Genomic DNA, 14,581 nt, shown 5'->3' on the forward strand with positions numbered 1-14,581 from the left:
GCTCCAAAGCCCTATAGGAGGAGGCGCTGTCGTGTCATCCATGTTTTCTACAGTCATTGATCTCTATCCGTTCTTTAAGTCTGACGTCACTAGCCGTGTCTGGGCTCTAGTGATGGGATTTCCGGCTCCTTTTAGAGAACCGGCTCTTTCGGTTCGGCTCACTAAAAAGAGCCGGCTCTTTCGGCTCCAAACCGGCTCTTCAGGTTGTTTTGTTGCTTTAATTTATTTATTATTAACAATCAGTGTTGGTCAAGTTACTTGAAAAAAGCAATCAGTAATTAATTACTGATTACTTCCCCAAAAAAGTAATCCCATTACTTTACTGATTACTTATTTTCAAAAGTAATTAATTACTTAGTTACTTCGTTACTTTTTAAAAACACGATTTACAACCTGAATAGGTGATAAAGAGATAGATCTTTAAGTCCAATTCATTTTTTTTTTTGCATAATCCATCATACAAAATGTAATCAAATTGAAAAGTCCCTTTTTAAAACTTGTTTTATTAGTTTTAATCTTTTAACTATGCATCAAGCAAAAATTTAATTATATGCAACATTCTCTGACTGGAAGAAATTTGTTTAATATTTAAACCTATTTTCTGCACATTCCAGCACATAAAATATAATATATATATCTATATATCTATATATATATAGATATATAGATATATATAGTGTTTACACTCACTCTTTCAAATAGATGCAAGTAAAACACAGCAGAATATAAATAAAGTCAAAGACTAGCGGTCCTTTTGCTCTATTTTCACCTGTAAAGCAGGAGTAGGGTAGGCGGAGGTTTACCCTGGTGCAGGTGTGCCGCAGCGGTCAGTGGAAGAATCCGCGAGTTTCTCTGTGAGTTTCCCATTAGGTCGTAGCGCACTCCCGGTGCTTGCTTGGAAGTTTAGGGGGGGGGTTTTCGCTGTAAAAAGAAGTTTTCTTCCCACGCACAACGGACACTAATGTTTTTGTCACTTTTTATGGAATCAAACTCAAAGTAAGGTCAGTACTTCCGCGCTTTAAACGCTGCACGCTCATACTCTCTCCCGCACTCGATATATTATCCATTGTTGATCTGCACACAGCTGTTCGTCACAAACGTCGCACTCGCTTACATCACTGTCATGAGACATTCTGGCAAAAAATCACGGTTTTAGTAACGCAGTAACGCAGCGTTCCTACGGGAAAGTAACGGTAATCTAATTACCGTTTTTGCAATAGTAATCCCTTACTTTACTCGTTACTTGAAAAAAGTAATCGGATTACAGTAACACGTTACAAGTAACAGGTTACTGCCCATCTCTGTTAACAATAATATAAAATTATGCACAAAAGGAATTACTAAGGTAAAAAAAAAGTGGTTTTATTTATATATGTTTATATATAAATATATGCGGTGGCCCCTAGAGACAAAACACGTACAAACTCCAAAACACATTTCTAGCATGAACTGAACTTCCAAAACAGAGCTACCTAGATCACTTAAATTACACAATTGAAAGCATGAAAGCATATCTGTATTGTTTGTATATTTATACACAAGCATTCATATATAGTCAAATAATAAAAAAAAAAATATGTTCATTTACCTGTTACTACCACACACCAAATCCGGTCGTTGGTACTTGCTGGCTTGTGTAGCCACTAGGTAACAAAAGTTCAACACTGCGCCCAGCATCCTGGAGCACTTCTGTTGTCTTTTGTACGTGTTTTGAGTTTTTATGTGCTTCTGAGTTTGTACGTGTTTTGGAGTTTGTACGTGTTTTTACGTGTTTTGGAGTTTTTACATGTTTTTTTTGTGTTTTGGAGTCTGTACGTGTTTTGGAGTTTCTACGTGCTTCAGGGTTTGTACGTGCTTCAGGGTTCGTATGTGATTTGAAGTTTGTACGTGCTTTGTCTCTAGGGGCCACCGTAAATATACTTTTATTTATTCACTCCACATAAAGTGTAATAAATAAATCATATAATACAAAAATCAACTATTCACATTTCAACTTTTAACAATTTAAATTTTCAGCTTTTTCCTTTTACAAATTTAAAGTGAAACAACACAAAACACTGCAAACCACAACACAATTAAATATAAATTATAATATGAAAACAAAAAGAAGATGCATATTCTCTGTCATATGGACCTGCATGAATAAACTTTCTGAATCCTTTATCATCTGCAACCGAAAATAGTTGTGGATGATTACTATACCTTTCTAATGTGACGTTGTTGTCCCTGGCTCTCTTTCTCTCTCTCTTCCTCCTCTGTTCCTGTGCTACTGAGTGTAACTACCGCCCCTCCCCCCTCTGCCCAGCATAAAGCACAAGGCTCGCATGCTGAGTGAAGGGGAAAAAAGTGCAAGAGAGAGAGAAAAAAAAAAAAAAAACGGCTCGCGATAAGGAGCCGGCTCTAAGAGCCATTTCATTCGCGACCGACCCATCACTACTGGGCTCAAACTCCGCTGCAGGTCCCTAACGATCACTGTGGCATCACGGAGAGTTGAAAAACTGTCTAAAGTCTTTCATCTGTAATAAAATGATCAGCGTTCTGCTCTTCCAGGTGTAACAATTGAGTTTAACATCCAGTCATCCATGAAAACGGAATTTATGACATTTAACGCAGTTAGAAATTAGCAGGAAGTTAGCTCGCTAGCTTCCATCTAAATATAATATAGCATGTCCTGACCGCGGGATTTTGGAAACAAATTAAGACGTACGGCTCTGCTATCACTTCCAACATAAATGAAGACAGAAAACAAAACAGCAGTGACGTTTGTAGGGTTACTGAAGTTTGGCCAGCTGGTATATAATAATGTGCTACGTGACCGCTAGCGACACAGCTATGTTAGCATAATATAAACACTAACTTTTTTCCACTCAATAAAAGTTAACGTGAGGATTCTCGGTGGTCAGGAGGACCAAATGTAATCGCATGGCAGGATGCTGTAAACGGACCAAACTTCAGCCAGGAGAACAACTGAGATAATTCATCCATAATAAGTGGTTCGTTCTTGATGTACTGCTGCACGAGCTAGGCGGTAGTTGGGTTAGCCATTCATATACTGCTGCACGGGCTGGGCTGTAGTTACGTTGTAAGGTTTTAAAAACTGAGCTTAAATAAATGATTAGCAGTAATAAAAGCCGAGGGAGGCAACAGTGATCACTGACTGTTTTTAGGAGCTTTTTGAGATTAAATAGAAGAAAATACAAAACATTAAACATGTTAACAACACAAATGCCATATTAAACACAGACAACTTTAGGCCCGGAAGCAGGATTTGTCACGTCATCACTTAAAGACCGGACTAGGGAAACGAAAGAGCAGGTACTTTGTGTGTGTTCAGCGAAGTTGTGTCACGTCACCGCACTGCAACAAATCACCGCAGAGCAGGAAGAAGGGGGTGGAGTCTTTTTTGATATAGAGAAAGCGTATGATATGATGTGGAGGGAAGGTCTATTAATAAAAATGAGGGAAATGGGTATAAATGGTCGAATGTTCAGATGGATTAAGGATTTTTTGGAAGGCCGACGAATAATAGTGAGGATTGGGAGGAGAGTTATTCGGAGAGTTTGCCGACAGAAAATGGAACGCCACAAGGAAGCATAGTTAGCCCGTTATTGTTTTCACTGCTGATAAATGATGTGTTTAAGAACATAGAGGGTGGGATGGGGTTTTCACTTTTTGCAGACGATGGTGCAATGTGGGCAAGAGGACGAAGGTTAGACTTTTTGGTAAAGAAAGTGCAGGGGGCAATCACAGAAATAGAACAGTGGTCATATAAATGGGGGTTTAAATTCTCAGCTGATAAGACTAAAATAATGGTTTTTACAAGAAAAAGAGTTGGTGTTGACATCAGGGTCAGATTATATTGACAAGAATTAGAAAGGGTAAAACAATTTAAATTTCGGGGGTTGTGGTTTGATGAAAGGGTGATGTGGTAGGACTTGACTTAAGCGGCCAAAGAAGTGCAGGAGGCCGATGCTGTCCAGTGTAGCAAGTGATTTATTCACCATTTTGTGACCCAAATAATATTTACAAAGAAACCAATAAGAAACTCAAATTAACTCAGTTCAAATAAACATAACTGAACTTAAATCAACGGAAATTAAGGTCAAACTGCACACAGCTACACTGACCTGAACCTTTCTCCTCAAACACCTGAGTTCTGCTTAAATAGTCCACTTAACCAAACAATTTCTCCTCTGGACTATTCCATTCAGTAGGTAGGTAAGATGAACATGATTATATTCAAACCTCTACTACTACTCTTTACTAGCAACATAAACTCTATGGTGTAATCAATACATATTACATCAATAAATCTATTTATCCATAAACCCTCTAAAATCAACTTTATTAAATTACAAGAATTCTTCCCCTTCTGCACCTGGTCTCTTCCTGTGACCTCAGATGAACCCAGAAGCTATAAAGCAGGAAGTAAAACTACATTTTCTCCTTTTGTTTCTGGAAGACAGGTAGGTAAGGTAAGTTCTAAACAATACAAATTAACAGTTGAAGTAAATAACATGTTAACTTAAACTTGTAGGAATTGATTTAAACCAAGATGTTATATTATATAATCTGTAAAAGTGCAAAACATAAACAAACCCGGGATAGTAGATATTTGCCTATTGCAGATTACATGTGAAATATGGTTAAATCAAAACAAGAATGTTAACTAAGAATATGGACAAAAGGTACTTTCACCCACTTTGTCACAGGTGACATGGACTGTACATATTCAGAAAATGATATACAAATGCAAGAAAGTATTGAATATAATGAGGTGCTTAGTGGTAACTGACTGGGGGGCTGATAGGAAATCTTTAAAACCTTTATATACTGGGTTGATTAGGTCAGTATTGAATTATGGGTGTATAGTATATAATTCTGCTGCCAGAACAAGTCTTTGTAAGTTGGATAGTATCCAATATCAATCGCTAAGACTTTGCTCAGGTGCATTCAAAACAACATCTGCAGCAGCAGTACAAGTAGAAATGGGGGAAATGCCATTACAAATAAGAAGAGAGCAACTGACATTGAATTACTGGGCAAGTTTACAAGGACATGGTCAGGATCATCCGACAAAAACAGTTTTCCAACCATGCTGGGAAAAAGAGAAACATGACTTGAAGAGCTTTGGGTGGACAGTGGGACAGAAAGCAGCTGAACTTAATCTGGACAAGATAAACACAAGTCAAACAGTACCATTGCCTACAATACCACCATGGATGCTCCCTGATGCAGTAGTAGATTTCACATTGTTAAAGAAAAAGAACAAGGAGAGGGGTTTTCTCTTAAATTCACATACAGCACAGGAATATATTAATCAGTATTATAGTTATGTCAAAATCTACACAGATGCATCAAAGAATACAGCCAACCAAAGCGGGATAGCATTTATAGTTCCAGAATTTAATATCAAGGTAGGGAAAAGGATCAGTGACGATTTATCAGTGTACACGTGTGAAATGGCTTCAATATTGTTAGCTTTCCAGTGGATTGAAGAAACAAAACCACTAAGATCTGTGACATTTTCAGACTCGAGCTCTTCACTGGCCAGTCTGCAAGACAGTCACTCAGACTGCAGACCTGACATTCTGATAGAGATCCAGCAAACATTGTTCAGAATTGTTATGATGGGGCTTGTGGTCACATTCTTATGGGTACCAGCGCATCATGGAGGTAAAGGAAATGAAATGGCAGATAGGACAGCAAAAGTCGCAACAAGGAGACCGATGGTAGATATGGTTATTAGTGTGAGTAGGACGGAGCTCAAGAGTACAGTACGATACAAAATGAAGGAAATGTGGCAATAGCAATGGGAGGAAGAGAGAAAAGGGCGATGGTTTTATAAAATCCAAAGGAAAGTGGGGAAAATGAGAAGTACAGGCCGAAACATGATGGAGGATACGATTATATCTCGAGTGAGATTCGGACACACTGGTTTAAATAGCACATTGTTTTTAATAGGTAAACACTGTACAGGGGAGTGTGACTGCAGTAGGGAACAGGAAACAATAGAACATGTTTCCTGAATTGTCAGAGGTTTGATATTGAAAGGAGACAACTGATCAAAAAGCTGGACGATATGGAAGTGAAGTTGGACTTGATTGATTTGTTTCGCTCGACCTCTATAAGTGAAAGTTATCAGGCTGTATTTTGGTTTTTAAGGCAGACCCATTTGTTCGAGAGGATTTGATTTATTTTATTTTTTTTGTCTTTTCGGTCCGCACTCCACACCAGTTGGTGGCGGTAATGCACCATTTTGCTGTTTGCCAACCGCCAGTAAACCGTATGAAGAAGAAGAAGAAGAAGAAGGGGATGGAGCACAGTGTGTGCGCAGGAGAGGAGTCGAGCAGAGAGAGCTGCTTTTTCATGAAACGGGAGTAAAGTAGTGAACTTAGAGGAGAGAAACAAACTAAAGTATCGATCATATACCGCTACCAACGTTTGGATCGATATCTGCATCGATCTGCCCACCCTCGTCTCCTGGATCGTAGCTGCGATCAGCGTGAACCACGTGGGTCTCTGCTCCCTGATCTGTTTCCTGTGTTTGGAAAGAGTTCCAGCTTCATCACGGAGTTTCTCTCGGTTTGTGGGCTCATCTAAAGGTAAGCACCGAGCCACATCCAGGGTTAAAAAAGCATTATGTACAGTTCAGTGCGGGCATCGCTATTCAACAGTACCTTTAGGTGCACCTCGTAAATTCAGGAAACTGTACACCTAAACTCACAAGGTTGTTTAAATGATGCTTTAGTTTTCTTCTCCTTTACGAGGATGGCCGGAATATTAGGGGGCCTGCTGCATATGTATCCCTTAAAGTAGTCACAACCATAGCTAATAGTAATAATTTAATAATAGTAATAAGGTATTTTCAGTACTAAGCTCAAATTTGGAGCTTATATTTTGGTCGTTTGTTTTTATTATTATTCTTTTAGTTAAAGTAAAGAAACTAAAATGTTAAATGATTCATAGCGTTTTTATTATTTTATTATCATCATATTACTTGGTTTTATCCCAAAAGCTAATATAACAAATAAAATACTCTCAAAATTACATATTTCATTAGTTTGGGGTTGTTTTCGGGTTGGGCATATACTGATGAGAAGGGGAAGGATTTTGGGAGAACTGCATGTGTTTAATTGAATCTATAAACAGACACACACAGTGCAGTGAGGAATTAAATCCACATTTGGCAGCACTGAAAATTATACAGAGATCTTTGACTTTTGAACTTCTCCCTTAATAGAGATGTTATGTTACCAGATGTTATGCTAAGAGTAAAAAAAAAAATTATTTTTTAAAAATGCTTGGACACTGCTAGCATAATGGGCAGGTTTTTGATGAGGCTCACATGCAAACCTAAAGCAGAAGATGAAGATCGCCAAATATGCTTCCAAACCAACATCCTTCTAAGCCAAAGAGTAGAAAATATGATGACGTATATCTTGCCTTTTGCTTCACTGGCACAATTGTGGTGCCAAGCAGTGTTGGGTGTAATGCGTTACTAAGTAATGCGTTACTGTAATTAAATTACTTTTCCACTGAAAAAGTAGAGTAACTAATTAGTGTTCAATGTACTTGCGTTACATTGTAAAATAATTAAACTCGCAGAATATCATTATTTAACTTCAATAATTTATCTTCTAAACGTAGAAGTAAACTCTGCCGCTTTAACATCGTTGTAGTGCAGCTGCGCGTCATTTCACGCCAGTTTGCTGCATAGTCGTATTCTAAAGCGGAAGATGTCGGACTCGGCTGAAGCGTGTGGCTGTTTTATGAAATGGACATATTCCCGTCTCTTCACTTTTCTGAAACGAGCAGACAAGAATATTACAGTAATATGTAAGCTATGATCCTTGTTCAGTATCCATGGATAACACTGCGGCAACTCCTGCTAAGCAGGCAAAACTTGATTTTACTTCAGCAGCACAGAAGGTGCTTAAAAAGGTGAGCTTAAAAAATGATTGCAGGCTACATTGTGGAAGAGATGCTACCTCTGCGTACTGTAGAGTCTCCGTCTTTAAATTTTTTTTTTTTTATTATTTAAAGAGTTTAATTTCTATTGTTTGCCCACTCAAGGTTTATAGGGATTTTAAGAAGTATTTAGTTAAATTACTTATTTAGTAATTAAGTTACTTTTCTGACACAGTAATTAGATAAGTATTTTAAATACAGTATTGACTAAGTAATTAGTAATTAATTACTTTTTTAAAGTAACTTACCCAACACTGGTGCCAAGTATGGGTAGGTTTCAATAATCAATTTTCTGATCGAGGTATTAAATCCTGAATCAATTTTAAATATAAAACGGTGTATAACTGAATACAGTAGTGAGATCTTTAACCAGGTCTTCCCATTAACACCTGACCTGTCCAGAGGTTCAGTCAATGAGCTTGTCAAGGTCAAATTTATTTATATAGCACATTTCAAACAGCCGATGCTGCACAAAGTGCTTAACAATATAAAAATGGCATTTAAAAAGCAACAATGTAATACAATAATAACAGTATAAAACAATAATAGGACAATAAAAGAATTAAAACAATAACTAAAACTAACTCAAATAAGACCAAAATGTTTGGGTCATAGTGTGTTAAAAGCCAGGGCATAAAAATGTGTCTTCAGTAATGATTTAAATTGCTCAAGTATTTGTGCAGATCTAATATTTAAAGAGAGACTATTCCAAAGTCTGGGACCTGCAACAGAGAAGGATCTATCACCACGAGATTTGAGATAAGTCCGTGGGATGGACAGCATTAATTTTGAGCTAGACCTCATGGTTTTTCCTGGAGCATAGGCAGAGAGGAGCTCAGACAGGTAAGGAGGGGCTCGGGCATTAAGTGACTTAAAAACAAAAAGTAAAAGTTTAAATTTGATCCTGTAGGAGACAGGAAGCCAGTGTAAAGAAGCTAAAACTGGGGTTATTTGCTCTCTCCGTTTGGTACCAGTCAGCAGGCGAGCAGCTGCATTTTGAACCATCTGAAGACGATGGATGGTGGCCTGATCGAGACCATAATACAATGAATTGCAGTAGTCTAATCTGCAAGTAAGGAAAAGGTGAATAACACGCTCAAAGACGTTAGGAGGGATGGCTTCACCTTGGCCAGCTGTCTTAACTGAAAAAAGCAGGACTGAACTACTGCACTCACCTGCTTATTCAATTTAAAAGAACCATCAAGGTAGACTCTAAGGTTTTTTACATGTGTCTTACAATACGAGGAAAGGGCGCCCAGAGTGCTGTCGATATGATTAAAGTTGCCAAAAATGACAACATCGGCTTTTTTTTAATTTAGCTTTAAAAAAATTTAATGACAACCACTATTTGACATCGTCAAGGCAGCGTTATAAGAGCTGGGGACGGTCTGATCCTGCTTTTAAAGGTAGATAAATCTGCAAGTCATCAGCAAAACAGTGAAATGAAATGCTGTACCACGAGAAGATGGAGCCCAATGGCAACAAATAGTGCGAACAGGGCAGGACCCAAAATAGAGCCTCGAGGTACACCGTATTTAAGAGGGGCTATTTTGGAGTTGTGGGGGCCCATGTTGACATGAAAAGACCTTTCTGACAAATAGGACCAAAACCACTGGAGGGCAGATCCTTTTAGGCCAGCATGAAATTCTAGCCGTGATAACAGGATGTCATGGTCGACCGTGTCAAAAGCTGCTGACAAGTCCAACAATAAAAGGGCAGCACTCATTTTCGTCATTTTCCGCGTCATTTTCGCGGAAATGTAGTTTTGTTTTGGGGTTTTTTCATCAGTGTCTTGTAAGCCTATACTGGTGTTTTTAAAAGTTATGTTTGACTTTATGACTTTCTGTGTCGTTTCTGGGATGCTTAGAAGTCAAATTGAACCGCTGGAAATAGTTTATTTTGATGCATATGCTGTTTTTTTGTTTTGTTTTTTTTTTTGCAAATTTGCATTATAATATTTATTTTTGTTTTTCCTGCAGTATATAAAAATTGGTGTATTTCAAAAATAAAACTATGAAGACACTTAAAATAAATTTCCTGTGGTTGGAAACTATTTTGTGCAACTTTTTTGTATTTACGGTTTTGAGGGATAAGCCTCTTAAATTTCTCTAACTAGATTTATATGTTGAAAAAACAAAAACAATTTTCAACTTTTTTGTAGTTTATTGCAATTATGCATATTATTCAAATTTGGGCTATAAATGGTAAATGGCCTGCATTTGTATAGCGCTTTACTCAGTCCCTAAGGACCCCAAAGCGCTTTACACTACATTCAGTCATTCACCCACACATTCACACACTGGTGTGAATGTGTGGGTGTGGGCAAGCTACATTGTAGCCACAGCTGCCCTGGGGCGCACTGACAGAGGCGAGGCTGCCGGACACAGGCGCCACCGGGCCCTCTGACCACCACCAGTAGGCAAACATGGGGTTAGTATCTTGCCCAAGGATATTTGGCATGCAGCCAGGAGGCAGCCTGGGATCGAACCACCAACCTTCTGATTAGTGGCTGACCTGCTCTGCCACCTGAGCTACAGCCACCCCGGTTGTATTGTTGTATTGATGTATAGCAACTTGAAATGCTCCAAAAATGGCACTACAACATGTAAAAATATAATATAAGCTCTGGCGGATTTGGTTCTATGGTAGGTCTTAAAGGGTTAAGGACATTAAAAAGTACCTGAGGCCTGTGACTGTTTACTGACACTAAGTTTGAGACAAACCGTGTCTTTGCAGCTTTTACAGCTTCTTGGTAAGCAGAAAAACGAGTCCTTAAAATCTGTAGGGAAACGTGCAATCTTTCGGCGCGTCTGTAGTCACGTCTAAGGGAGCGCGTACGTTCGTTCAACCATGGCTCTGATAAATGCTTAGCGCGCACAGTCCTGAGCGGAGCAATAGAGTCCAAGATATCAGTGCAGGTAGAATGAAGAATGTCCGAAAGGTCCTCAATACTTTTACACCCCTCCGACAGCCAAACCCATCTATTCTCTGATTGGATAGTTACATTTGTGATTTACATGACATTGGCCAATTAGATGAAAGGAAGAAAAATAGGGTCAAAATTTGTACTTGAAACTTGAAACTTGAGTGCAGAGTTTCACACGTATTTTTTTGGCTAAGTGCACACACCAATCTATTTTACACACACACAAATTCCTTTTACAAATACAAAACTGATTTACAAGTAAATATTTATGACCACATTTTGAGCCCATAGTTTTCTGACGGTGTCCATTGCCTCGTTTGTAGTTATACAAGTGAAAAGCGAGACCACATCGAAGGAGATTATGGTTTCATCTGGATCCAGTGTAAGTTTGTGGACCTCAAATTAAATCACTTTTATTGTCACATCACATTACTCCTCCAATCGTACAGCACATGTGAGTGAAATTCTTGCGTGCAAGTGTTACAGGTACCGAGTAGCAGCACCCGTACACAGCAGTATATGTGTCTGGCAAGCAGGAAAGAAATGATCAGACATGGAGATGTGGCATGTCGTTCCTGAATACTCCACCATTATGTATTCCAATTCCTACTTATGCACTTTTTGTTACAGTACAGTATTACAACAGTGTATTTACCTGTTCCATATTCCATATATGTATTCTGTTATTAGCTAGACAAAGAGAATCAACATATTTCACTGTCATAGACATACCTAGTTTTCTTATCAAACTTTCTTCAAAACAAATGCTAAAAAGATAAATCCATAAATCCCAAATATTCTGAAAGAATTATGTAATCAGCACCATCTCAATATGTGTGATGAATTTAAGGAAACGCTTTATGGCAGAAAAAGCGACTAAAACAATACATGATAACGGTGGAGCCGAACAGTAACATTACAGAATGTTGGGGGTGTGCGATCCAAACTAATGTGCTACCCATAGCATGCTGCTAAAGCCGTAAACAAATACTTACAAAAATCTAATATATTATACTACACAATGTTGTGCGCTTTCAGTTTCCGACCTTTATAACTAATCTATGCAATATATCGGGTGTGACTGCTTTTACTTTATATTTCTGGCACGATGCTGGCCTGCAAGCAGGACAAACATGATCAGACAGGGAGACGTGGCTTGTCCTTCCTGAATACTCCACCATTATGAGAAAACAGTGCGGACCATAGACTTCTGACTGCTAACAACAGGCCAAACCATGGTCTCACACTGCCACCTACTGGTACAAAAATGAAGCATATGCTACAAATATCCCGGACTCGTTACCAGGTCTCCTATTAAAACTAGTTAATTTATGGCATTTTCAAATGAAAATGTCACTTGCTTAAACATAAATGAATTCACAAAAATGTGATCACACGTTGGTGGGTATCACACAAGGTTCACAAGCAACACCAGTGTGCAAAATACAAGAAACAACCGTCAGGTGCTCAAAATGAACCTTAGACTCAAACATTAGAACCGGCTGTTCCCCACAGTATGCCATGTAATAAATGATGTCTAAAAATATCTAGTTTCATGCATTGGTCAAAACACTCAACTCCATGTACACAATGCTCAGCTGAAAACACTTCACACAAGTCAAGTTGCCTGACATTTACAGAATTTAAAGAAAATGCACTATTTTGGATATATATTGTTATCAGGATGAGGAATGTCTTATATTGGGATGTAAGATTTTGGTCTGCTTCTTTTTGTCAGGGATAAAATACATATCTATACTTTTTTTGTGTCCCAGCTGAGTAACGGGAGGAGAAGAGTCTGGTGGAGCAGCTAATTTCAGCCATTTGGACTCAGCTCAGCTACTACAGAGGAAACAATGACTTTAACACAAAAGGTGAGAAAAATATCTCAGTTACACTGTTTTTGAAACTGTGTGCACAGCTGGTTGTTAACAGCGGCTTTATCTTTTCCATCCTGGGCTCCTCCATAAATAGAGAATCTACATTCACAAACAAAACCACAGAAGTTACAAGAAAATACAAAGATCATATTTTATCAGCACACGTGCACACAGATGGCAGTCTGTTACACAGGGGGGCAGCTCCTGTATGGGATGTTGCTAACTTCAGATATGTAATCTGTGTAGGACCATGAATTGAAGGAGCCCATGTCTGGCACATATAGGAGTGTACCCTGTAGAGCAGTGATTCCCAAACTTTTTTTGCTGGGCCCCCCTTGTTTTACAAGAAAAATGTTCGCGCCCCCCCTTCTCGCGCGTGAACAAACACACACACCCATATTTTGCTCCATTGTGGTTTATTTCACACCTCAAACATTTAGTAAACAATTAAGCAAATACAAGTAATCTGCAATAAATTACAGGTAGTAATAAAATAAACTACTAACTCTTTTACGCTGCGTCCGCACCTACACGGGTATTTTGGAAAACGCAGCTGTTTCATCCACACGTAAACGGCGTTTCGAATCACCGAAAACTGAGATTTTTTTTTTTTTAAAACGCATGCTCAGTGAGTTCCTCGGGCAGCAGAAATCCAAGGAAGAGGAGGAACCATAATGGAAGGACAGGCCCCTACACGGTATGTACCACCAGCAGATAGAGGAAGTGGCTGACATCCAGAAGTCCTACCAGTGGCTGGACAAAGCTGGACTGAAAGAGAGCACAGAGGCACTAATCATGGCAGCACAGGAGCATGCTCTATGCACAAGATCGATAGAGAATGGGGTCTATTATACCAGGCAAGACCCCAGGTGAAGAGGGTGTAAAGATGACTCTGCGACAATCCAGCACTTAACAGCAGGGTGCAAGATGCTGGCAGGCAGGGCATACATGGAACGCCATAACCAAGTTATTGCTCCAAAAGTTGATTCTGTTCATCTGCACGTAGCGTTTTGTGGGAGAAACATTTTGTCACTCATCCAAGTGACTTCTTCAGTCTCAGCTGACTGCAGGTTTCCCCAATCTTTTAAACAGTACATTTGCATAATGACTGAAACCAGCCCACTGAAGGTTTCAGTGGGCTGAAACCCAGCCACACATATATATGTGTGTGTGTGTATATGTGTGTATGTCAGGGCTCTAGACTAACTTTTTGCCATGGGCGTACCGGTACGCCTAAGTTAGGCGCACACAAATTTTATAATAATTTATATAATATAATGTGTTTTTCTGGATACACTGTGCTTTTTCAGCATTCAAAGATTGATGACACCGTGTCAGAGCACTGGCTATGAATTTCAGAAGGATCAGGCCTTAACTTAACAGAAAAGTTAGCAATAGTTCTTTTCCTATTACAGCTACACCCACTTCTGTCGTGCCTAGGCTGCTCACTAGGGCTGGGTATCATCACTGATTTCTATAATCCGTTCGATTCCGGTTTTCAAAGTCCCGATTCGATTCAACTTAGCCTCAGACAGTCAGAAATATTATAATTCTGATCATTTATCAGTACTGACTTCATCAGAATTGTGAACATCACAGCAGATGCCTTTGTGTGAAAGTAACTGAGAATAAAACACAGAAAAACATGAAGGAGATTTTCCTGGTCTGGCTTTTTATAGCAGATAACCTTAAAAATATTCTACAATGTTCTGCATATAAAGTTTAAATTTCTTCAGTATTGAACAACAGAAAAAATAGGCTTTCTTGTCCGAGGTCATTTAAGTGAATGTCTTGTAGTATTGTC

At 38.8% G+C, this 14,581-nt stretch overlaps 1 protein-coding gene across 2 annotated transcripts in view; it reads left to right on the forward strand.

Annotated features, from left to right (window-relative positions):
• LOC146380814 (uncharacterized) overlaps positions 1-14,581 on the forward strand; it is a 33,310-nt gene that overhangs the window by 10,330 nt on the left and 8,399 nt on the right. Inside the window, exons 1-2 of one of the 2 annotated variants that reach the window (XM_084939829.1) lie at positions 6,259-6,605; positions 12,673-12,771. In XM_084939829.1, coding sequence (XP_084795955.1) covers positions 12,754-12,771 — 18 coding nt within the window. In that variant the 5' untranslated portion in view covers positions 6,259-6,605; positions 12,673-12,753. Of the gene's footprint in view, positions 1-6,258; positions 6,606-12,672; positions 12,772-14,581 lie in introns of those variants that run through there. The other variant, XM_084939830.1, reaches the window with a different exon arrangement.

The sequence above is a fragment of the Perissodus microlepis genome, chromosome 9, assembly GCF_051167445.1.
Source record: "Perissodus microlepis isolate ML-2025 ecotype Zambia chromosome 9, ASM5116744v1, whole genome shotgun sequence".
Lineage (NCBI taxonomy): Eukaryota > Metazoa > Chordata > Actinopteri > Cichliformes > Cichlidae > Perissodus > Perissodus microlepis.